This window comes from Globicephala melas, chromosome 8 (assembly GCF_963455315.2).
Source record: "Globicephala melas chromosome 8, mGloMel1.2, whole genome shotgun sequence".
NCBI classification, from domain to species: domain Eukaryota; kingdom Metazoa; phylum Chordata; class Mammalia; order Artiodactyla; family Delphinidae; genus Globicephala; species Globicephala melas.
The window spans coordinates 63,068,159-63,092,316 of NC_083321.1; the positions used below are offsets into that span (position 1 = coordinate 63,068,159).

The 24,158-nt window shown below is 44.7% G+C and overlaps 1 protein-coding gene across 1 annotated transcript; it reads left to right on the forward strand.

The window, feature by feature from the left end:
• Positions 1-1,363: 1,363 nt before the first annotated feature.
• Positions 1,364-12,384, forward strand: PRSS23 (serine protease 23). Its single transcript, XM_030835863.3, has 2 exons — positions 1,364-1,532; positions 10,268-12,384. Exon 2 carries the CDS (start codon positions 10,281-10,283, stop codon positions 11,406-11,408), a length of 1,128 nt encoding a protein of 375 aa, XP_030691723.1. The 5' UTR covers positions 1,364-1,532; positions 10,268-10,280; the 3' UTR covers positions 11,409-12,384.
• Positions 12,385-24,158: the final 11,774 nt, after the last annotated feature.

The following is a 24,158-nucleotide window of genomic DNA, read 5'->3' on the forward strand; positions in this document are numbered from 1 at the left end:
CGAGTCAATACAGGGCCCTTCCCACACCATAAGAGTTGCAGAGCCACGCAGAGCTCAAATGTACTCACACCTGGGCAGTCAGTACCACAAGTTGCTAGTAGTAGTTGAGTAAACATTAGTAATTTAAATTTTACAGCTCTGGGAGGAGAATTTTATATTTAACTTATAAATTTGTTTTGGTTTTATTCCAGAGTTGTTCAAAAGCTATGACACAAGTTTATATCTCATTTTATGTTTATAGTAATGCAACGTTTTAAAAGAAAATAATTTACGCCAGGAGTGGGTTGGTTTAAGAAAATTTTGCCCTTAAAATAGTGCCCTCGTATTTGAGAATCACCACAGAGTGACACGTGTTGGGGCTTTCCTATTTAAAATCGGTGGCAAACACAAGCACCTTGGTCTGTCATTAACACGTTGGTGTGAAACAGCCTGTTAAGTCCTCTCTTTTTGAGAGCAGACTTTGGTGGGAGACGGGCAGGCTAAAGGGCTTCACAGAAAAAAAATGCGGCCTCAGTGCATTGGGGCAAGTCATTAAGCCCTGAAAAACCTCCTCCCCTGCCTTACCTGTCAAAGAGGGGTAATCTGTACCTTCTTTGCCCGTTCTGTGGGCCGCTTGCCCACTGGGTGAGGAGGTGGCTCCACCCGCTGGTGCCCGGATAGAGAGAGCTGAGGCCTGTGGGCTCCCTACCCAGCCGGTTACTGGAAGCTGCCAAGCCCCTGCCCTGCTCCGGGCCCCAAGCACCGCACTGGGCGCTACTGCAGGGGATGCAAAGCATTGGCGGTCCTGCCACCGGATCGCGGGTTTCCGCCCCTTTGAGGCCCCCGAGAGACTGGGTGAAGGGGGAAGGAACTCGGGCATCACCTCAAAACTTTGAAAACTCTCAAAGCGCATGTGGGGTGGGAAGCGCACAGGTTTCTCTCCAACTCTTCAAACTTGGCGGAGGGGCTCTTCGCGCACCAGGTGTGGCCCGCGGCCCCAGATCGCGGCTGTCGACTTTAGGGGCCCCTGGTCTTTGCAAGCAGGCGGCGGACCGCAGGCAGCGAAGGCCCCAGGCTCACTCAGAAAGGGTTGCGCGGGTCCCCGACCAGGGCGGGCCCTTCCCCGAGAGCCGGCGCGGGCTGGCACGGAGAGGCCGGGACAGGCGAGCTGCGCCGGGCCACCTGCGCGGGGCCGCAAGGCCGCGCGTCCTCCCGGCTGCGCGCCCGGCTCGGACCGGTTGCGGGCGGCGAGGGGCGGGGGCGCGGGCCGCGGGCGGGGGGCGGGGGGGGGCGGGGGGGGGCGGGGGGGGCGGGGGGGGGCGGGGGGGGCGGGCGGGTGGCGGCCGAGCGGCTTCCCCGAGAGCGCAGGCGGGGCGGGCGGGCTCCGGAGGCGCGGGGGGCGGACCCGGCAGCCGCCGGCACTGCTTGCCCGCCCGCCCGCTAGCACTCAGTCGCGCCGCCAAGCCGGCATGGGAGCTGCGCGCGCCCACCCGGCCCCCACACCTGTCTGAGCGGCACGGCGAGCCGGGGTCCGGGCGGGCGACCCGGCGCGGGTGAGTGAGGGCGCCGGCCCGGCGGGGGCCGTGGAACAAAGGGCCGGTGGGCGCGAGGCGGGGGGACCGCGGGCTGCGTGGCTGGGGGGACGGCACCGGAGACCTCGCCTCGGCTACCCTCGGGGCTCGAGGGGTGCGACCGGCGGCCTGGGGGAGCTCCGCGGAGACTCAGGAGCTGCAGGGCATTTGGATCACGCAGTGTCACCCGTGGATCGGGTAGGGAAGGAAAGTTTTGCAACTACCATCTCGGATGCTGGGTGGGAGTAAAGAAAGAGCCCGCTCTGGGCACGCTGTCCTCCGGCTGGAAGATGACAACACCGGCGCCTCTTACGTGCACACACAGACACACACACACGCATACCCTCACTTTTCCCTTGAGTTTTGCACATACGTATTCCAACAAGATCTGAACATTAATTTTTAAATCCTGGGCATGTGATTGTGAACAAACCTTAGCAAGCAAGGAGACTGCAGCAAAGAGGCTCTTTTCTCTGGTGCCTTGATTGATAACCCTGCGCATCCCTAGAAACTACTGTCCGTGAACTATCAACAGTTGCTGGAAGCAAATATTTCTTCCTGAGCCTGTGGACATTCATCACTAGTTAACGTTTAAAAAAACAGTTTGAAAAAAGTTTCAAAAATGTTTTAAAAGAGGAGGGAGAAAAATTATTTAGATGAAGGAAAACTACCACTCCCCTCCGGAATACAAATTAGGTTTGCTTTCGAACATCTCATGAGAAAGCGGCTGATAAAAAGCCTGTTTGTTTAATTCCCTTTTGGGTGACATCCATGAGACTTCAGAAACAGCCCCTGGCTGATGGAAAGCTCCTGGTTGTTCAGGATCAGTGTTGGCTCAGGGTTGCCTTCTCTTAGCTTCTGAAACTGAACTTGAGGGGTCCCTCTGCCATCCTTAGGAGCAGGTAGGCCAATGCCAGAATCGTTTTGACGAGGCCCTGTGGTAAGGAGTTGAATTTATGGTTTGAAGTCAGCTGTGGCCAAAAGCTGAATTCCAAATTAATATCAGGCTATTTATTGCACTTGTTTCAGAATCATACCTGTGCATAAGAGGCATTTAAAATAGACCTTATAACTGCATCTCTTAAGAAGTCTGTCAGACAGGAGTGGATTGGAGGTGGAGTGGGCAAAAGGAACTTAGGAACTGCCACGAAAGCCACTGTCTGTACTTGTGAAAGTGTTTGTGATCATATGTACACCGTCTGCATTTGAATAGATTGTTTCACTTGTATTTTTGCCACTTAAAGTCAAGAGATAACTCGTCATCCTTTCCATTGCCTGAACTGGAAAGGAAGCATTTTTCCAAGGTAACTAATATGGATCTCATTTTTGTAACACTGACAATTTATTCAGGTAGATGGTGAATGTGGGTGCATTTTCTGTCTGTAGTATAAGTGCCAAAGTGCCCATTAGTGGGTCTGAGAACACTTCTGGCCCCTGTCTGCAGTGTTTAAGAGTCTCAGGTTCTCCTGCACATCTTTTCTCATAGATCCCTTAGGATTTAATCCACCAGCCATTATTCATGCCTAACTCCCCTCCCCCGCCCCCAACTCCAGGGAATTCGTTTCTCATGGTCTCACCATTGACAGTTTTATACTCTGCTCTTGTTCTGCTGCCAGGTTTGTCCCAGGCTCACTAGGGTAGTTCATTTTGCCTAAAATCTGATAGAGAAGAAGTTAAACTTCGTTTGACCACAAGATTATGTTTAGGGTAGCTGGGCTTGTAAATACCCTGCATTTCTTTCCTGTACAAGACTGTAATTCTTAAACCATTATGTGATTAGGTTTGTTTCCCTTTAACAGGTTCTGTGCCTCAGGAAAATGAGAGCATGCCTGGCTGCAGAGTATTCCCAGAGCTTTGTTCATTTTTAGCTATTTGCTTTAGGAATTAGCATGGTTTCACTGTTCAGTATCTCTGGGCAGAGAGTCCATGGAAAAACCCTTGGCCATCCTTCCAGATGGTGTCCAAAACTTTTATCCTCACAAACTTCCCTGCTGTTTCTTCCTGTCATTACCGTTTATAGTGGTCACAGGAATTCAGATGTTGGACAACAGAGAACTTATATCCTGAGGATTAGATTTTCCCTGCCAGCACTTCTTTGCTATAGGAGTTAAACCATTATCCCAAACACTTGCCCTCTTGAGGAGACCTGTGTTGTTGCAGTTTTCAAGGTGTAGAACTGGCAGAGAGCCATCTCAGTGCCACGGTCTCCAAGCGGTGATTGTTGTCTGCACATCTGCTAATGTGCAATGTCCCTTCACTGTCAGGTTATTAGTGGGCTTATGAAGTGGCAGCATCTTCATAAGGTATAAATATTTTCAGACAGTGGACAGAGGGACAGCGGCTCACGTTGAGTGTTGGGACATGGAAAGTGTAACCCTCTTGTGAGTCAGATATACAGAGCTGGAAAAGGAATACTGTTTCCATATTACTAAGCATGGCGAGAAAATATTTGCTTACCTTCATTTTCCATTCTTTGTCATTTAGGTGAAGTGATTTATGAAAATACTTAGTTGGGAACTTTAAAAGATAATTATGTATCTAAGGACTCCTTATCCAGTAAAGGCTTATTCCTAGAAATGAAATGTTGTAGACCTGAATTATTTTGTCCAGATTTTTTTAAATTAATTCATTTATTTTTTAACTTTTTATTTGATATTGGAGTATAGTCGATTAACAATGTTGTGATAGTTTCAAGTGTACAGCAAAGTGATTCAGTTATACATATGCATGTATCCATTCTTTTTCAAATTCTTTTCCCATATAGGTTGTTACATAATATTGAGCAGAGTTCCCTGTGCTATACAGTAGGTCCTTGTTGGTTAATAATAAGGATAAGATTTGGAAATGTTCATTCCTTTTTTAAGGTGTGAGTTTTCCAGACAGTTCTAAAAGGATAAAATGATTCATTTAAAGGCAGGAGAGAATTAAAAATTATGTGACCCATTAGTTACTTTTCCAGTAGTGAGATTATGACTGTTTTCATCCTAGAGTGTTTATGTTTAAATAAACTTATATGGGCATAGCTAAGGCTTACCAAGAGTATAAAAATGGAAACAATAATTGTCTCCTGGGGAATTATCCTAGTATCAGGTGAATTGGGAAATTAATGCAAAGCCACCAACCTAATTTTAAGGTGTTTTATTAATGGGGAAGGGGTCAGGGCAAGGTGTGAATGCCTTAGGAAAGGCCCTGAGTTGAAGTAGGGTGTGTCCCCCCCCCCCACCTCTACCCCAAGACTTTGCTAAGAGCTTTCTCACCTAGCCATCCTCCACTCCATTCTTGAAAGCTGCCCTCTGCTGGAGGCCTTTGTTTCCTTTGCAAACAGATAAGGGAAACCTTGCCGTCCAGACAGGCAAGAGATGAGCATGATAAATTTTCCTTTTCCTTTCCCCTTGTGCCTCCGCCTTCCACAATTCTTTGAGTAAAAGCTACTGAGCAGTAAATGACAGTGCAGACGCTGTCTATAAACAACATAATGCCTGACCTGGCCTTTTGTGTCCCTGGAAAATTATAAAATGAGAGAATCTTGGACCTGGAAAGACCAGAGCTAGAAGACTAAGAGATCATTGTTCATAACAATTTCTAAATCACCCTAAACACACAATCGGTAAAGGAGTGAGTAACTGATGAAGCTTGTAACTTTAATACAGTTGTCAGTTTAAACCCAGGTGGGGACCTGAGAACATACAACTTTCTCTTCCAATTTCTGATCAGGTATTTAAAAACCAAATCAATTTGGAATAATTTGACCTGCATTAATTTCTAAATCTGAATTAAAGTTTTTTTTTAAATACAGTTTTGTAGCTTTCAGAGTTAGATAGAAACTTTATTGATTTTAAATTTATTTAACTTATTTATTTCTTTTTGGCGGTGTTAGGTCTTTGCTGCTACGCGTGGGCTTTCTCTAGTTGCAGCGAGCGGGGGCTACTCTTCTTTGAGGTGTGCGGGCTTCTCATTGTGGTGGCTTCTCTTGTTGTGGATCATGGACTGCAGGCGTGCGGACTTCAGTAGTTGTGGTGCACGGGCTTAGCTACTCCACGGCATGTGGAATCTTCCCGGACCACAGCTCGAACCCGTGCCCCCTGCATTGACAGGCAAATTCTTAACTACAGCACCACCAGGGAAACCCTAGAAACTTTAATGAAGATATAAAATGTTCTCAGAATAAGGTCTTACCACACAAAATAATGAATAGAGTTGAAATAATAATATAGGGAACTTGTAAGCGATGCTTCAAACTAAGAGAATTAGTGTTTTTGACGTATCTGAAAAGTTTATTTTTAAGGGATTAGAGCTTTACCCTGCCCTGTTGGTTTAGCAGTTTTACTTATAGATGGCTGGCTTCTCCTAAACTGGTTGACTGCCCAGAATTTCTGTTGTGAAGGCTCTGGATTAGATTAGATGGTATTCGTCTAGAGTCTTAATATTCTAGCCATAGTCTGCAGTAGGCTCTTTAGTGCCCTCTAACAGCATCCTGTGATCTGTAAGTGGTCCGGGAGGCCCTTGGCAGAGTCAGCCCTCATTTTGCTGAAGAACAAATTCGATTCTGTGTGTTGAGAGGCTGGAGTGAAGCTGTGGCCAGTGAGAGCCAACACGCATACCCCAGAAAAAGACTTGTTCCTGTGTCTCCACACCCACTAAGTGGTTTCTAAAAACAGTGTTTACTTTTTGAAAGGCAGACATTTTTCAAAAAGGTATGCCCTGGTGACACATGTGAAATGAGGCATGCTTCAAGGCCTTGGAAAGCATTTTTTAAACAGGCCTTTACTATACAGGGCAAGCACTGGGAAAGGTGAAATTAGAATCAATTTTGCCTGAGAGGGGGTTGATTCATTAAGACAAGGTTCCTAGATGGATGTGGGGTTTTTTGGCAATTTTAGTACATTAACAATGTTATTTATTTATTTATTTATTTTTGGTTGCGTTGGGTCTCCGTTGCTGCACACGGGCTCTCTCTAGTTGCAGGGAGCGGGGGCTACCCTTCGTTACAGTGCGCAGGCTTCTCACTGCAGTGGCTTCTCTTGTTGCGGGGCACAGGCTCTAGGCGCGCGGGCTCAGTACTTGTGGCACACGGGCTCTAGACGCAGGCTCAGTACTTGTGGCACATGGGCTCTAGAGCACAGGCTCAGTACTTGTGGCGCACGGGCTTAGCTGCTCTGCGGCATGTTGGATCTTCCCAGACCAGGGCTCGAACCCGCATCCCCTGCATTGGCAGGCAGATTCTTAACCACTGCACCACCAGGGAAGTCCCTACTTCAGCTTATCTTAAGAAAGAACACACAGAATCCAGAGGTCCAAGCTGCCAAGTATTCCTGTTTTCAAAATATTCTTGGGAGAGAGAGAGGAGGAGATGAGATAGTATGATCTTATATATTATCATAAGTTGTAGATATTTTCAAGGGGCAGGAAGAACATGACAGTAAAATATGCTCATCTTATCAACTAGAACATGCCTTTTGAAATCCTAAATCTGAAATTTGTATGTTAATTGGATCCTAGGAGTACAGAGTGCAAATTACTTACGGCAGTAAAGAATTCACACTCTGTAGGACTGTGCCAATGGCACGTGTCTTTAGCTTTATCCATTCGTCCAACCGTTGACATTGTCTATTGGCTGGGGTGTCAGGGAAGAGAATGGTAGGAACGAGCCTGAAACTAGTTCAAATACACTTTTAAAAATCCATCTAGGGGGCTTCCCTGGTGGCGCAGTGGTTAAGAATCTGCCTGCCAATGCAGGGGACATGGGTTCGAGCCCTGGTCTGGGAAGATCCCACGTGCTGCGGAGCAACTAAGCCCGTGCACCACAACTACTGAGCCTACGTTCTAGAGCCCGTGCTCTGCAGCAAGAGAAGCCACCGCAATGAGAAGCCCGTGCACCATAACAAAGAGTAGCCCCCCGATCGCCGCGACTAGAGAAAGCCCGCGGGCAGCAACGAAGACCCAACGCAGCCAGAAATAAATAAATAAATTTATAAGGAAAAAAAAGATAAGCTGAAGTAAACTTGGCTTACTTAACACATCTGTTGCTCAGTGTTAACAGGCATTAATGTTCTCCATGTTACAGTCAAAGTGAGGAGGGGGTGGTAGGTAGGGGTCCAAGATGAAGCCCTGTGGGAGATACATGATTCCTCCTAGTACATATCACACTTGGCAGGGATTCTGGTGGGGGGGGCATTTCGTCACCTACACAGCAACTTATACAGAGAAAAGGCTGTCCAAGCCCTAGGTATGTCCAAGGTCTGGGTCCTCGGCTAGGAGATGGGAATAATCAGAGAGAACCATCCCCTGAAGTCTCCTGAAGTGTTGTCCTCACCACACCTAACCCACCCCCAAAGTCCCCCTTAGGGAAGAGGGCTCTACCTGCATTAGCATCCCCTCCGTCATCCATTTAGAACCTTTAGTCCTGGCAGTACCCTCAATCAGCACAAACACTTGTGTGCACATACACATGCTCCCCATGATTTCAAGGATTTAGAGAAATAATTAGATATATTTCCTCCATGCCAAAGGGCCCAGGGACCCTTCCTATTTGGAAAAATGGAGAGAAACAGTTTCAAGGAATCAGGAAGTCCCAAGGAATTGGCTTTTCCAGGACTTCATTTCTTTCTTTTCTAGCCACGCACTTGACAGAAGTGAAATCAGAAAGAGTCAAGCCAAACAGACCCCAGAGGCAGGTGGGGCAAGCACATACTGGAAAACATGATGTGTGCATATTGGGAGTGGGGCTTGGCGTGCTCAGCTGGACGAGATCAGATCAATGGGATTTTCCAGTTTTATGTAAAAGAAAGCAAAAGGCACCCAGAAGTTGCTAGCAGCTCTGTATTCTCAAAGAGGAAGCGTGAGAAGAGTGAAACAGTTTCTTCCTGACTCCCACTCCCACTATGTCCCACTAGCTTCTTAAGACCTAACCCCTCCTTGTCCTTGTTTTGGGGTCCTTGACTGTGAATGAATTAACCTACCTGCTATTCAGCTTCTCTTGAACAGAAGGTTCGGAGCCAGTCTGAGCCAACTGATGCTTCAGTATTTATAAGAGTACTTCCAATCATCTTTGTTGTTGTTCCTCTAGTGGGATGATTGTTCTGGGTCTTTAAACATACCTTTCAGGATAAAATCCAAACTCCTTCATCTAGTATACACAGCCCTGCATAACGTGGCTCTCGCCTGCTGCTTCCACCATGTCCTCTGTTCCACCCTTGCTGAGCTTAATGTGTTACTGAAGTGACTTGTACTGTTGCCTGTCTCCTTGCCCTTGCATAGACGGTTTTTCCCTCTAAGTGTCCCCTTCACTCTCTTAGCTAATTTCTGTTCAGCTTTAACACCCATCTCAAGCATCACCTCCCCCAGGATGCCTCCCGTGTTCTTCTCCCCACCACTGGATTCCACACCCTTTCTCTGAGCTACCACGTCATCCATGCGCATCTATGTCATTAGCACTCAGCGTGCATCATTCAAAATACTTTTTCACAGACGTAGAGAACAAACGTATGGATACCAAGGGGGAGGGGGGGTGGGATGAATTGGGAGATTGGGATTGACATATATACACTATTGATACTATGTATAAAATAGGTAACTAATGAGAGCCTACTGTATAGCACAGGGAACTCTACTCAATGCTCTGTGGTGACCTAAATGGGAAAGAAATCCAAAAAAGAGGGGATATATGTATATGTATAACTGATTCACTTTGCTGTACGGTAGAAACTAACACCACATTGTAAAGCAACTATACCCCAATTTAAAATATATATATTTTTTTGAGCCACACTAATCATTCCTTCATTCACTCTTCATAAATACAAACTATCCATTCAATAAATCTTTGTTGAGTTGCTAGCATAGGCCCAAGTTCAAGGCATTTAGACTAGCTGGGAACACAGATGCACAGACCTGAAAAAGTAACCAATAGTTACTTGAAATAGGAATAGAAATAGTCACAGTGTGTTACTTGATGCAATATTAGAGCTTTAGATCTTTGACAAGACCCTGGTAGTGTACAACAAAATCCAAAGGATGAAGGAATATTGGGTTTGTCAGAGACCTGGTTACTCTGAAACTAAACTTATAATAGTTAAAGTTGTTCTAAATTCAAAGCAAAGCAAAACAAATAAAACAAAAAAAGTCTCATTCCCTCTTCTCAATCACTCACCATTTAAAAGCAATCAGAGTCCCAGTCAGTGTGACGCTGTGGACCCATCCCTCCCTGATGCCTTAGTCATTCAATAAACTGTGTGATTTAAATTTACCCTCGAGATGAGCAAGTTACTCTGAACATTTTCGAAGTACATCCTATAATGAGATTGAGAGGAAGGAAGGAAAGAAAGGCAGGGGGACCAGGAAGGTAGGAGAGGATGACAGTATAGAATCAAGCACAAAGAAGGCTCAAAATTGTATGGATGTCAGGGCTGGTCAAGCAATTCATCTGTGAATTAATGACTCCATGCACCTGCCCTGCAGCAGGCCGCCCTTAGGGACACCTTAAACATCAAGGGGAATGAATACCCAATTTCATTTTGGGCACCCAGCCACAGGAACAAACAAGGTCAAGCCCTTGCGTTGTGAGTGAGACCATTACCTAGGGATTCCTCTCCACACCCCCGATTAATGAGCAGGGTTCACAGTGTTAAAACAATGACAGGCATGCCCCCAGGCTGCCTCCCCAGCAAAGGAGAGCTCAGCCTCTTGCCCTCCTGACCTGCTTGTCTTTGTTCCTGCAGGGTGGTGCTCAGCATGGCGGGGACCCCAGGGCTTCTCCTCCTCTCCGTCCTCCTCTGTGCTGTTGGGCAGGTGAGCCCCTACAGCGCCCACTGGAAACCCACCTGGCCTGCCTACCGCCTCCCCGTGGTCTTACCCCAGTCCACCTTAAACTTGGCCAAGCCACACTTTGGGGCCGAAGCCAAATTGGAAGTGTCCTCCTCGTGTGGCCCCCAGTGTCATAAGGGAAGTCCACTGCCCACTTATGAAGAGGCCAAGCAGTACCTGTCCTATGAAACCCTCTATGCCAACGGCAGCCGCACCGAGACACAGGTGGGCATCTATGTCCTCAGAAGTGGTGAGGGTGAGTCTTCGGGAAAGTCTCGAAGGAAGCGGCAGATTTATGGCTACGACAGCAGATTCAGCATTTTTGGGAAGGACTTCCTGCTCAACTACCCGTTCTCAACATCGGTGAAGTTATCAACAGGCTGTACCGGCACCCTGGTGGCGGAGAAGCACGTCCTCACGGCTGCCCACTGCATACACGATGGGAAAACCTACGTGAAAGGAACCCAGAAACTGCGAGTGGGCTTCCTGAAGCCCAAGTTTAAAGATGGTGGTCGAAGGGCCAACGACTCGAGCTCAGCCGTGCCCGAGAAGATGAAATTTCAGTGGATCCGGGTGAAGCGCACCCATGTGCCCAAGGGTTGGATCAAGGGCAATGCCAATGACATTGGCATGGATTATGACTATGCCCTCCTGGAACTCAAAAAACCCCACAAAAGAAAGTTCATGAAGATCGGGGTAAGCCCTCCCGCCAAGCAACTGCCAGGGGGCAGAATCCACTTCTCCGGTTATGACAATGACCGACCGGGCAACTTGGTATACCGCTTCTGTGATGTCAAAGATGAGACCTATGACCTGCTGTACCAGCAGTGTGACGCCCAGCCCGGGGCCAGCGGGTCCGGGGTCTACGTGAGGATGTGGAAGAGACAGCAGCAGAAGTGGGAGCGAAAAATTATTGGCATCTTTTCCGGGCACCAGTGGGTAGACATGAACGGTTCTCCACAGGATTTCAACGTGGCTGTTAGAATCACCCCTCTCAAATATGCCCAGATTTGCTATTGGATTAAAGGAAACTACCTGGATTGTAGGGAGGGGTGACACGGTGTTCCTTTCTGGCCGTTCTTAATGGTCTTCTATTTTAGGAGAGGCCAAATTTTGTCATTGGTGTGTGTGTGTGTGTGTGTGTGTGTGTGTGTGTGTGTGTGTGTGTGTGTGTGTGTGTGTGTGTGTGAAATGTGTTATAATATCTTTTACCTAATTTTTTTAAATTGCAAGATGACTGGCTGTATTATTTGAAAACTGGTTTGTGTATCATATATCATTTAAGCAGTTTGAAGGCCTACTTTTGCATAGAAATAAACAACATACTGATGTTTGGGTCAATAGGGAAGATTTAGTGATTAAGTTAATCTTTCACCTTTTGAGAACTTTGATTTTTATTTCATCTGAACTTGTTTCCAAAGCTTATATTAAATACGTGGCATATGGGAGACATAAATTCTTACGTGTGTGTATTTTCTCCTGAGGTTCAACTTGCTTTGTTTTGTTTCTTTTAGTGCCTAATCATTCATGCTTCCAGGCAGTGTTCCCCACCACATACAACTCTTAGGAACTTTCACAGTACTTTTTAGACAGGCAGTTATAATATTTTGGATTTGGGGGCATTTGCACAGAAGTCCTAGATCAGTAAGATAATTTATTGATTACACTGGTACACGTATTAAACTGTATCCTACAGTAAGTATCCCAAGCATCTTTCAGTTTTGAAATAGTTTCTCTTCTGAAGACTCTTGCTGTACTTTCTGGGAAGCCTTGGCATGTGGCTCTGCCAGCGTTTGTAGTCACACCAGAGTAAGCAAGATTGTTTATGCCAATCCTTCCACTTAACAGGATTTCACTCACATTTCTTGAACTAGCTGTTTTCCAGGAGACAATAATCAGGGCCTAATTAGAACAGGCTGTATTGCTTCCCAGCTAACAGTTATGGTCACACTAAAAACAATCATTGTATTTTACCCCTGGAGTGTAGCACATCTCATGTTTTATCATTTGGATGGAGTCATTTAAAATGAATTAAATTCCAGAGCACAATGGACACATTGCTTGGCAGATGTCACAACAGAATAACCACTTGTTTGGAGCCTGGCACAGTCATCCAGCCTAATCAAAATTATTCTGCATAGTTTTCAGTGCGCTTTCAGGGAGCTGTGGACTTGTGCAATTTGGAAACTTTTCTCTCTTACTTATTTTATAGTAAAAATATTTGGAAAATGCTTTAAGAAAAACCAATATGGCTTTTTTTTTTTTTTTTTTACTAGTTAAAAGGGCCTCTTTTACTAGAATTCTCCAGGCTACAGACACCCATAATCAAGTACAAGAGTAAAAAATGAAAATTGGGAATGCAGAATGGATCAGAATCACCACTTCAATAAATGTCTTTATGAATGTTTTATCAATATGATCATCACAGTATATAAGGAAAAGATTTAGACTCGTTTTATGTTTTCATTCTATGCCTCTCAGCCCGAGCACTTCTTTCTAAATGTATCAGTAGAGACAAAAAAGCAAATGAATTACAAGGCAGATATGTGTTGTGCGTGCACCCCTGACATTTGCAGCCTGCACTGTGACTATTTATTTGTGAGGACATTGAACTACAGCAATGATGCTTAAACCTTCTCCGGGTGACTTTTGGCTTATGTTCCTCGCGCTTTTCAGAAGAATAATCCTGATAAAGCACTCAAGAAACTACAACCATAGTGTGTTCCTCAAATCACGTAAGAAATACTGTGCATAGCAGAGATGCAAGGCCACCAGGAATCTTTGGATTTACACTACGATATGCTTTGGAATCTAACAGGAATCTAGCCTGAGGAAGAAGAGAGGTCTCCATCTCTATGTCTGGTATTTGGGGGTTTTGTTTGTTTTTGCTCTTGCTTGGTGCTAAAGGAAGTTTGCTGGACACCTAGACCAGAACTGATTTTTTAAAAAAATATAGATAGGGCTTCCCTGGTGGCACAGTGGTTGAGAGTCCGCCTGCCGATGCAGGGGACATGGGTTCGTGCCCCGGTCCGGGAGGATCCTACATGCCGCGGAGCGGGTGGGCCCGTGAGCCATGGCCGCTGAGCCTGCGCGTCCGGATCCTGTGCTCCGCAACGAGGGAGGCCACAACAGTGAGAGGCCCGCGTACTGCAAAAAAATAGATAGATAGATAGATAGATGCTCCTTTTATGAAGCACATTGATTTCTTGATTTTGATTTTTTGCAATGCTGAAACTCAACAAGGGTGGGCAATGGCACAAAGTCAAAATAGTACAATATTTAGTTCACAAGTAGATGTAATTTACTAAGAATATTACCCACAGTCTATATACAGCATAATTCATAGAATTGTAAAAGAAGACTATATAATACTTCAACGTGTCCACCTTTTCAGTGGTAATAGACAGAAGCATCGTATTGAAATATCATGGAAGTTGAAATAAAGAAAAGCCTCTTGCAATATTATTAATATAATTAGTGCTTTACATATATTAGTTGTACATTGTAAGGACATACTCCTAGTAAGGCTAGTAGAACAACGTTTCCTGAAGTGTGTGCCTTCAACGCTTATCCTTCCAGATTTTCTACCAAAAATAAAAATGGCACCTTCATCAAGGCGGAGGGGGTTGCCTCACAATATTCCCTCTCTTTATTGGGGATTCACTTGCATGTTTGCACATTAAAAGCTCTAAGAAGTCCTGTAATAAAGAGACATGTTTTAAAATCTGCATTTCAATAAGCACCTTTGATCACGGAAACCTTGTTTTCTCATATCATACCTACGAGTGATTTAGTGTTCTAATGAACACATTTTGGGGATTGCTGTAACAGCCTTCTGGTCTAGGTGGCGCTGCAGAAAGTATGAGTCCCGAGTGGTGTCAGGTACCGGTGCCTTTTGGGTTCACCGGAACCCCGCATCCGGATTTGGAAATGTTCAGAAGGTGAAACAGGAGACAGTAAACTTGAAACATCATTTGTTGTTGAGAATCAGAAGGTTGTGGCAGAACTGGGGACACATATTTTCCATAGACTACAAAGTTTTGAATTTCAGAAAGGAGCCAGTCCCAAAAAAGCGGGGGGAAGGGAAATAGGGCTAAAAGAGATACAGAAATATGAACTGGCCAGTGGCAGAGTTGTACCTGTGTTCTCTCTTTACCCTTTTTGGACCAGAAAATGGATTTGTTAAAAAACCTGTTAAGTAAAGCGGAACCCCAAGATCATGCTCTTCACTCATTCTACCTGCTCAGTGGGAGGGCAAGCCCGCGATGACACCTGGGTCAATGTTTAATGATGTCTCTCTAACACCTCCGGGGGTCTTTAGTTTCGAACTAGTGAAGGATGACAAGCCTACACTGGGATAAAGACTCCGGTCTTTCCGCCCTGTGCTAGCTGAAGGGTAAGTGGCAGTCATCCAGTGTCCGAAACAATTTGGACAGCAGTCCTGAGCATTTCCTCTCTCACGGCTGGTCAGAGCTCGCGGCCAAGGAGGCTAGTGGACCGTGCCTGCACTAGCCTGGCTTTCCCTCCTGCTTTCTCTGAGATTTACTGCTCATGTCTGTCCTTTTTCTTTGAATCAGCTCAAGGGTGCCTTGAAATTGCCTCCCTCAACTGATTTTTATGAATATTTGGTAGAGTGGCCATTCAATTTATCATACTTTTTTGAGACTGACTGAAAGGGAATTCTATTAATAATGAGGCAAGGGCAGCAGGCACACCACCGGCAGGTACTGGGAAATCCAGCATGTCTGGTCACTTAAACTGGTAAGCCCTGCAAAGCACTGTATGGAATGCGGACCGACAGCATCTTCATGAACCTAGGAACACAGTGGGGCTGCACGCCTTCTTTGCCTAGATCAGCATTCTGAGGGCCTCTGATAGGGGAAGGGCATTTAAAAATCCTTCCAGTGGGATGGGGTCTAGAGTCCCTAGGTGGTAAACACAAACCATTTCTAGCAGATGAACAACCCATCTGTTTATAGTCTTCTGTTTCCCCAGAGAAGGGAATAAACCAGCTTCCAGAACAAGAGTAAATAAGACTGAGAGCTAGGGCAACAGACTGGTGTTGAGGGGGACGACGGCCTTGGAGTTGGGCCGACTGATTCCATAGTTGCCTGCTTCCTTTTGGTGAATAAATCTCAATGCACTTCAATTTATTGTGTTTTTTTTGCGGTACGCGGGCCTCTCACTGTTGCGGCCTCTCCCGTTGCGGAGCACAGGCTCCGGACGCGCAGGCTCAGCGGCCATGGCTCACGGGCCCAGCCGCTCCACGGCACGTGGGATCTTGCCGGGCCGGGGCACGAACCCGTGTCCCCTGCATCGGCAGGCGGACTCCCAACCACTGCGCCACCAGGGAAGCCCTCAATTTAAAACTTAAAACCCTCCTCTCTGATTTAAATATCCTCTCTCTCTGGGCTCCTACTCCTCCAGGGGGCTGGGGTAGAACAGAAGAAGAGGAAAAGGGCAAACATCTGGGTCCGCTCCTCAGTGGTTGCTGCTTCTTAGATAATACCAGCTCTTTCATCCTCCTTAGCTCTTCCCTCTGGTGATGTAACCCTCTGCCTCCTGCTGCCGGCACACTCTTACCTGGAAGACAGGCCTCTCAAGTGGTTAACCAGCCAAATATCCCAAGTCCAGCCATAGTCTTCCAGGCTGGCATTACCCATGAGAAACTCACAGGCTTGCTATACCCAACTGTGAGCTAGCTGCCCATTGAAGATCTGGGGAGAAAATATTCTAGGCTGAGGGAGCTGGAGTGCAAGGGCCCCTGGCAGGATCAAATGTGGTCTGTTCAGGAGGTGAAATGGGTGAAAGGGTTAAAAAGTATAAACTTTCACTCTAAAATAAATAAGTCATAGGGATGTTATGAGGAATATGGTGACTATAGTTAATAATACTATATTATATATTTGAAAGTTTCCAAGAGTAGATCTTAAAAATTTTTATCACAGGAAGAAATTTTTGTAACTATGTATGTGACGGATATTAACTAGACTTATTGTGATGATCGTTTCACAATATATAGAAATAGTCAATCATTATATTTTACATCTGAAACTAATATAATGTTATATGTCAATCATATGTGAATTTTTTTAAGAAAAAGAATGACACTTAGGTTTGGGGGCTGAGCATCCAGGTAGATTCCAGGTGCCATTTGCTGAGATGGGAAAGAGGATCAGGTTTGGGATCAAGAATTTTGTGTTCTGCTGGTGGGAATGTGAATTGGTACAGCCACCATGGAGAACAGTATGGTGGTTCCTTAAAGAACTACAAATAGAACTACCATACGACCCAGCAATCCCACTGCTGGGCACATACCCTGAGAAAACCATAATTCAAAAAGAGTCATGTACCAAAATGTTCATTGCAGCTCTATTTACAATAGCCAGGACATGGAAGCAACCTAAGTGTCCATCATCGGATGAATGGATAAAGAAGATGTGGCACATATATACAATGGAATATTACTCAGCCATAAAAAGAAACGACATTGAGCTATTTGTAATGAGGTGGATAGACCTAGAGTCTGTCATACAGAGTGAAGTAAGTCAGAAAGAGAGAGACAAATACCGTACGCTAACACATATATATGGAATTTAAGAAAAAGACAATGTCATGAAGAACCTAGGGGTAAGACAGGAATAAAGACACAGACCTACTAGAGAATGGACTTGAGGATATGGGGAGGGGGAAGGGTAAGCTGTGACAAAGCGAGAGAGAGGAATGGACATATACACACTAACAAACGTAAGGTAGATAGCTAGTGGGAAGCAGCCACATAGCACAGGGAGATCAGCTCGGTGCTTTGTGACCGCCTGGAGGGGGGGGATAGGGAGGGTGGGAGGGAGGGAGACGCAAGAGGGAGGAGATATGGGAACATATGTATATGTATAACTAATTCACTTTGTTATAAAGCAGAAACTAACACACCATTGTAAAGCAATTATACCCCAATAAAGATGTTAAAAAAAAGAAACTAACACACAGAATTGTAAAGCAATTATCCTCCAATAAAGATGTAAAAAAAAAAAAAAGAAAAAAAAGAATTTTGTGTTGGTCATGTTGTGTTTGAAATATCTAATGGACACCCAAGTGGTGATGTCAAGTGAGCGCTTGAATTGTTAAGTAAGGATCTCTGACAGTGAAGCTCAGTAGAAAGATCTTGAATTGGCATGTAGATGGCACGTAAAGCCACAGAGTGAGAGAGTATCACCTGGGGAGAGAAGGAGCGGAATGAGGCTTGAGGAGAGGGCCGAGGATGGGATCCTGGTCCACCATCATTTAGAGATGGGGCTCATAGAGGAAAAGGAGGAGGAAGAGGCAGCCAAGAGGCTGAGAAGAGGCCACCAATGAGGGCAGAGGAAAACCAGGAAAGTGTGGCCTCCCAGAAGCCAAGAGAAAAAAAGTTCAAAGCCAAGTGGGGGAGGGAGGAGGGCAAAGGGGCAGGACAAGAAGAGGTTGTACCCAGAAATGTCCTTCTGGCTGGTGGGCAAGGCAAGAGGTGGTAGGCAGGGGCCCAGTAAGGAGCCACCTGGTCCTCCAAGCAGAACCTCGCCTCGTGCAGTTCTGTGCTCCCCACTGCGTGAGCACAGGCTCTGCTTCCTCGTTGCCTGTGATGACTGACTAACCGAATCCTCAGTGGAGCCCTCAGGAAGTGCAAGGATCCAGGGCCACGCGCTCCCTGGGGGAGTCCAAGGGCAACAAAAACAGGGGCTCAGGGAGGCCCACGGCCATCCCCTTCTGCCCAGCCTGATGTTCTCTGAGGATAGAAAGCGCAGCGTGACTCTTCGGTGTGGGGGGGGGGGGGCGTGTGTGTGTATCAAGTGTGTAAAAATACCAAGTGCTCTCTTAGTCTTGATTTATCACTGTCTCTCATCTTCAGACTTTAAAAGGACTAAGACACGCTCTTTCATAAAGGGTGAGGACAGGTCTGAGAAGGTCGAGTTCCAATCCAGTGAAGCAAGACTGAGGTGTTTGCATTGGAGAGAATGAGGAGAATCTCGGAAAATGAAATAAACAGAGCGCGTGAGTGGAACCGGAGTAGCAGCCTTGGGAACCGCAGCTCAGCCTTGCCATCAACTGAGCTGTCTTCTCAGGAAGGCCTCCCCTGACCGTCTTCTCTGAAAGGTCAACTCTCCGCAGCCCCCGCCTCAGACAGGTCTGACTTCCCTTCCCTGCTTTAACGTCTCTGCTTAACACTAATCAATATCTCACATACTCTATATTAATTTCTCTTGTTTCTCCCCCACTACTAGAATATAATTTTGTGAAGACAGGGATTTTTGTCTGTTGTATCCCACACTTAGACCAGTGGCTGGCCCTTCCCCCATCTCTTCAATTATTCAGCCATTCAATTATTCATTCAGCAAGAAGCCCTTCTTGGTGCCATTCACTGTGCTGACACTGGAGTTGCAGAGACAGATGAGACACATCCCTGTGCTCAAGGTGTTCCTGTGTCTTCTCCTTTTGAGGTCACTGTAGTCCTGACTCTTGCTCTACTCCCCAGAGAGGTAAGGCTCAGTCACTACCCTGTCTACAAGAATATCTTGGTGTCAGAGAAATGGAATTGCCACTTTGTAAATTGAACGAATTGAATGTTCCTCTCACATTTTAATAAATCTTTTAGTTAGATCGTCCTGCCTGGTTAGTGCCTTTCTTTTCTGGGATTTTTTAATACTGCTCTGCATCCAGTTTCCTGATGGAAAATGCCATGTTTGGTAAACCAGTATAACTCAGGCATGACTAATATCTTCCATGGATAAGCCTCGCTTATAAGTGAGCTTTATAAGTGAGCTCTGGAGGCAGACTGCTAGGATATGAATCCCAATTTTAAGCTGAGCTCCAGAGCTCAGCTTATATATGGACATAAGGACATTGTCCTTTAGCATTGACACATTTAATCACTCCAGGATGTTTGCTAGACCAGATTTAGAGGATCACCATTTTTTTTTTCTATCCTCATGGGGAAAATGTGTTTGTTGATTGACTCTAACATAATATCAGGAAGAATTCATTCAGTTCCCCCCCTTTTTTTGATCAGCTTCTTTATGCCTCATTAAGTTCTTCAAGTTGTTTAATGTCCCACATTCTCTTCATTTGCATTCATCTGAGGACTTAAAATGGTAAAATGTTATGGAGAATCACTCATAAAAAATAATTTGACTTGAAATCCAGTTATTTGTAATACTCACTGTGTGAAAGGATAAAACATAATTATGATTACACTTGAGTCTATACATCCAGACGTGAACATTGTAATCAGATTTCTTTTCAGTCCATATTTTTTCAAATGGCTCATTTTTGTTGAAAATATAGCTCTTCGGAGTAAGAAAGAGCCTTTGATTTGATTTTTTTTTTATGACTTTCTTACTGTGAGCTCTGTTTCCCTAGACATTTTCTTTTTAATTTATAGTGTATTGAATTATGTTTTTCTTGACTCTGGAGCTCCATAACCCTTTTACATAGTGTTTGTTTTAGATGCCATTTTAAAAACCTTATCTTTTGAAATGTTATCAATCTGCCTAGAGAGTCAAGCTGGTGCTTTGGCAAATTTTAAGCTCTTTAGATGGTTACAATTGAAAAGATAAAAAACAAAGTAAGAAATCCTGTGATTGCAGATCAAACTTTTCTAAGTGGCTGGCCAGCATTTTTAAAACAAACTCTATACTTTTATTAAAGTGCCCTATATTTCTGGCTCACTGATTGTCACCATGTTGTAGAGGTGAGACAAAGAGGCTTCTGTGGTAGACCTGAACATCAATTAGAGTTTCTTTTGTAGAGGGTATTCACCGTTCAACTCTCCTGTTTGCCATCGGCTTGTTGACTTTTTATAGCCAGTGAAAACCCATCCAAGGATCTTACAATTTCCCCATGAATTTGCTCTTATAAAGAATTTATATTGGATTGAGGCAAGTATCAGGCCATTCATTCATGAAATCAACAAGCATTTATTGAATACCTCCTATGTGTACACACTTTTCTAAGTGTTTCACATAGATTAATTCATTTACTTTCCACTACAAACCTATGAAAGAGGCATTGATTTTATCTCCATTTCAGAGATGGGAAAATCCAGGCACAGAGAAGTTAACTTGACAAAAAAAAACATTTAAAATTGGGATTCATATCCTAGCAGTCTGCCTCCAGAGCTCACGCTCTTGTTCTACTTATAGCAAGGTGTCATGGAACTACTGGGAATGTATCAACTTAGCATACCTCCCTGGTTGGGGGAGGAGGCTTCAGGGAATGCAGCACAGAGCAAAAGATGTTTGATCTTTGATGAAGCATCAATTTAGTCCCCATGAGCAACTGGTTAGCATATACTGAGTTATCTGGAAAGAAGATGCACTAGAAAAAGGATAAATGCATGTATCTGCAAAGCTGCATTACATACCTAAGAACGTGTAACAACAGTAAAAGTGTAATACAAATCATGCATGATTCCATTCATTTTATATGCGAATGAAGTATTCTAAGTTATTTTTACATGCTTGTCAAATTATATGTATAGCTTTCATTAAAATCTATTTAAAATGTCCAACATTCAGAAGTTTCTGAAATGCCTCAGAGAAGAGATTCAAATTTTTAAGATACACTGTGATTCTAATTCTGTTGTTTGTGATGATAACGTGATTCTTTCCTTTTTTTTTTAGCATCTTTATTGGAGTATAATTGCTTTACAATGGTGTGTTAGTTTCTGCTGTATAACAAAGTAAATCAGCTATACATATACATATATCCCCGATAACATGATTCTGAACCACTCTTATTTAATAAATGTTTCTGACCATTTAGGAAGACCTTTCTCTCTAGCTCAAAAAAGAACCTCCCAAAATAAATGACAGTTTGAAATACAACCTTGGTCTGCAGATTCATACTAAACGATCTCAGATTTCTTCAAGCTTTGAAAAACATACTAAAAAAAATCCTCTCTCCCCAAGTGAACTTTCCCTGGCCAGCTGGGCTGTTTGCTCATTCTTGGGTCGCCCCCTAGTGGTGTATTCAACTTACGACTATTTCTCACATACTAATAGGCCGCTTTGTGTATTTGTTTTTCATTTTGTCCCTTCCACATTTTTTGCTTTTGCCCAGAGAAACCTCCAAAGACAGAATCTTGAAATGAAAAATGTACAATGTGCAAAGTGTCCCAAGCACTCAGTGGTGATCAAGACACTACTGACGCTGATGGTGGTGAAATCCTGCCTTCAAGTTTGTACTCTTGCTTTTCCTCTTTGTACCATGGTACCATGTTTTTACTTGTCCACCCCTCACTCTCTTCCCTTTGCCAACATCCCAGTGGAGTGGTGCCAGGTAGCCTAAGGATATGACAATGACTTACAGGCAATGCTGTGCCTTGAAAATGCCAGTGAAGCCCGCTGAATGCTGCTGGGTGGGAGGCCCCTCCTCTCACCCACATAGACAAGCCGGCCCTAGGGGCCTCAGTCAGTCCCAGACTTCTTGACTCCTGCTGGGCAACCGGGGCTGTGACTCGCTGGCTTAGCCACTTGACCACCATCCAAATAGCATGAGAAGGGTGAGGCCCGGCCCGTGTCATGGACCTGACCCTCTGCAGAACGCTGGGTCCTGGCCAATTAGTCCAGAACCAGGAAACTCAGTGCACACACATCATTACTTCAAACAACCTTCGTGAATAAGCAAAAAGCCAATAATTGGTTGGATTCAATAAGTCAGAGTACCAATGAATGTTTTAAAGTAAAATGGTTTTTAAAGATTTTGAAGAAAAAACCACACTCCGATTCATTTTAATGGAGCAAAGCTCACTCACAAAGCTACACTGAGAATTCAGAGCAGGGGGCTTTGGGGAAGGGAGGGTGAAGCTAAAGAGGACCCTTGTCCAAGAGAAAAGAGGGGAAATTGAGAACAGTGGGCCGGGGTGGGGGAAATATTAGCTCTGAAACTATGAAGGAACCCACTCTCTTCTCTGGAGTGCTTGAGCGCACAAGACGCCCTGAGCAATGGCAAAGGACCATGTGTGGCCATCTGACCCTATTTTAGAGGTGCTTGGATTATTTACTTCATTGATTTAATCTCACCTTCTTCTACCGCATCTCCCCTCCCAACTCCTACATTGAACTAGTGGGTGCTCAGTATGAGCAATGAACTGAGGCAGAGACTTGGGTGCCAGTCCTGTCAGGATGCTGATCTGACTATATGTGGTTCCTCGACCCTGTTTGTGATCAAAGTACCACTCAGCCAGTAAACCCAGAAAGGAGCCTCTCTGCCGAGCAAGGTAGCGGGAAACCATCACTTCCCTCTGAGGGCATGAGCAAATGGGGCTGAGATTCCACCTAAATGTCTACATGAACAGAACAACTCTGCAAACAGATCGGCATCACTGAGTTTCCAAAACAGGAGAAAGTGCGAGCATCTCCAGTCTCTGTGAATTGTGGTGCAAATTCTTCTAGGAGTAACAGCTCCATGGCATCATCGAATCTGGAATCTAAATATTTGCTTTAGGAGATTATAGGAAGGCTGTTAAGTCACAAACGCTGTCCTGATTTTGTACTCCCACATACAGGTCATTCTGCACATTTATTGAAATGGGGGAAAGGGTTATGTCTCTATCACTCTTTATTCCTTAAAATAAAGCCTTCCCTTTCTTTGAGTCTATTCATTAATTTTCATAAGTTAATATCTGGATTTTATAGAATCCTTTACAATTTAACACCTCTTTTGCTCCCTTCTCATAACAGCCCTGGTCATCACTTTCATAATTATATTTTCTTACAACTATATATTGCTCTTCACGGTTCATAAAACACATATTCATGATCTCATGAACCCCCCCTCCTCCAGAAGCCCCAGGAGGCCGGTAAAGCAGTTGCTATTATACACATTTTACAGGTGAAAAAACTACCAGCTGAAGAAGTTAAATCATTTGCTCCAGGCTGCTAAGCTCAATGGTTGAGTTAGGAATGGAGCCCAACCGTCTCACTGCTTAACTTAATTTAGACTCCACCCTACATCAACAAGGTCCCACACTTGGGCTGTGACGGACTTTATTCAAGACTTAGATTTTTCCTTCATAAAACTTTTTTTTAAATTAATTTTTATTGGAGTACAGTTGATTTACGATGTTGTGTTAGTTTCTGCTGTACAGCAAAGTGAAGCAGTTATACATTTCTCCACTCTTTTTTTAGATTCCTTTCCCATATAGGTTATTACAGAGTATTGAGCACAGTTCCCTGTGCTATACAGTAGGTTCTTATTAGTTATCTATTTTATACATAGTAGTGTGTATATGTCAATCCCTTAAAAATGTAAACAAGTGAATTGTGTGATTTATAAGGCAAAATGTCTATATTAAAAGACAGTCACATATTTGGATGCTAAATAAACATTTTATGGTGCAAATTACCACTACGCCCGCCAGATTTCCAAAAGGGATTAGCATCATTAGTCATTATTCAGCAGTAGGTACCCAATAAACATTTTGTTGGATGGATGGATGGATGAATTGGTGGGTGGATGGATGGATGGATGGATGGATGAATTGGTGGGTGGATCGATGGATGGATGGATGGATGTGGTGCTGGCCCCGTTCTAGGTCAACACTGAGCAAAACAGGCAGGTGCCCTGCTGCACATCGTTCACAGGCAAGTGGAGAGACAGACTTCCCACATGCAGTTTTAGTTATGTCTGATGAGTGTTAGAATGTTAAATGTTAACTTTATTCTAGGCCAGGGTTCAGGTTGAACCCTTAGGCCCATAGGTACAGTGCCTGAGGCCCCCAAGCCTTTTAGGAAACTATAAAGACATTTGAATCCTGTGAAACAAGAAGAATGC

Bases quoted from the DNA above. Each gene is read 5' to 3' on its own strand.
- PRSS23 (XM_030835863.3), top strand. From the start codon at position 10,281: ATGGCGGGGACCCCAGGGCTTCTCCTCCTCTCCGTCCTCCTCTGTGCT.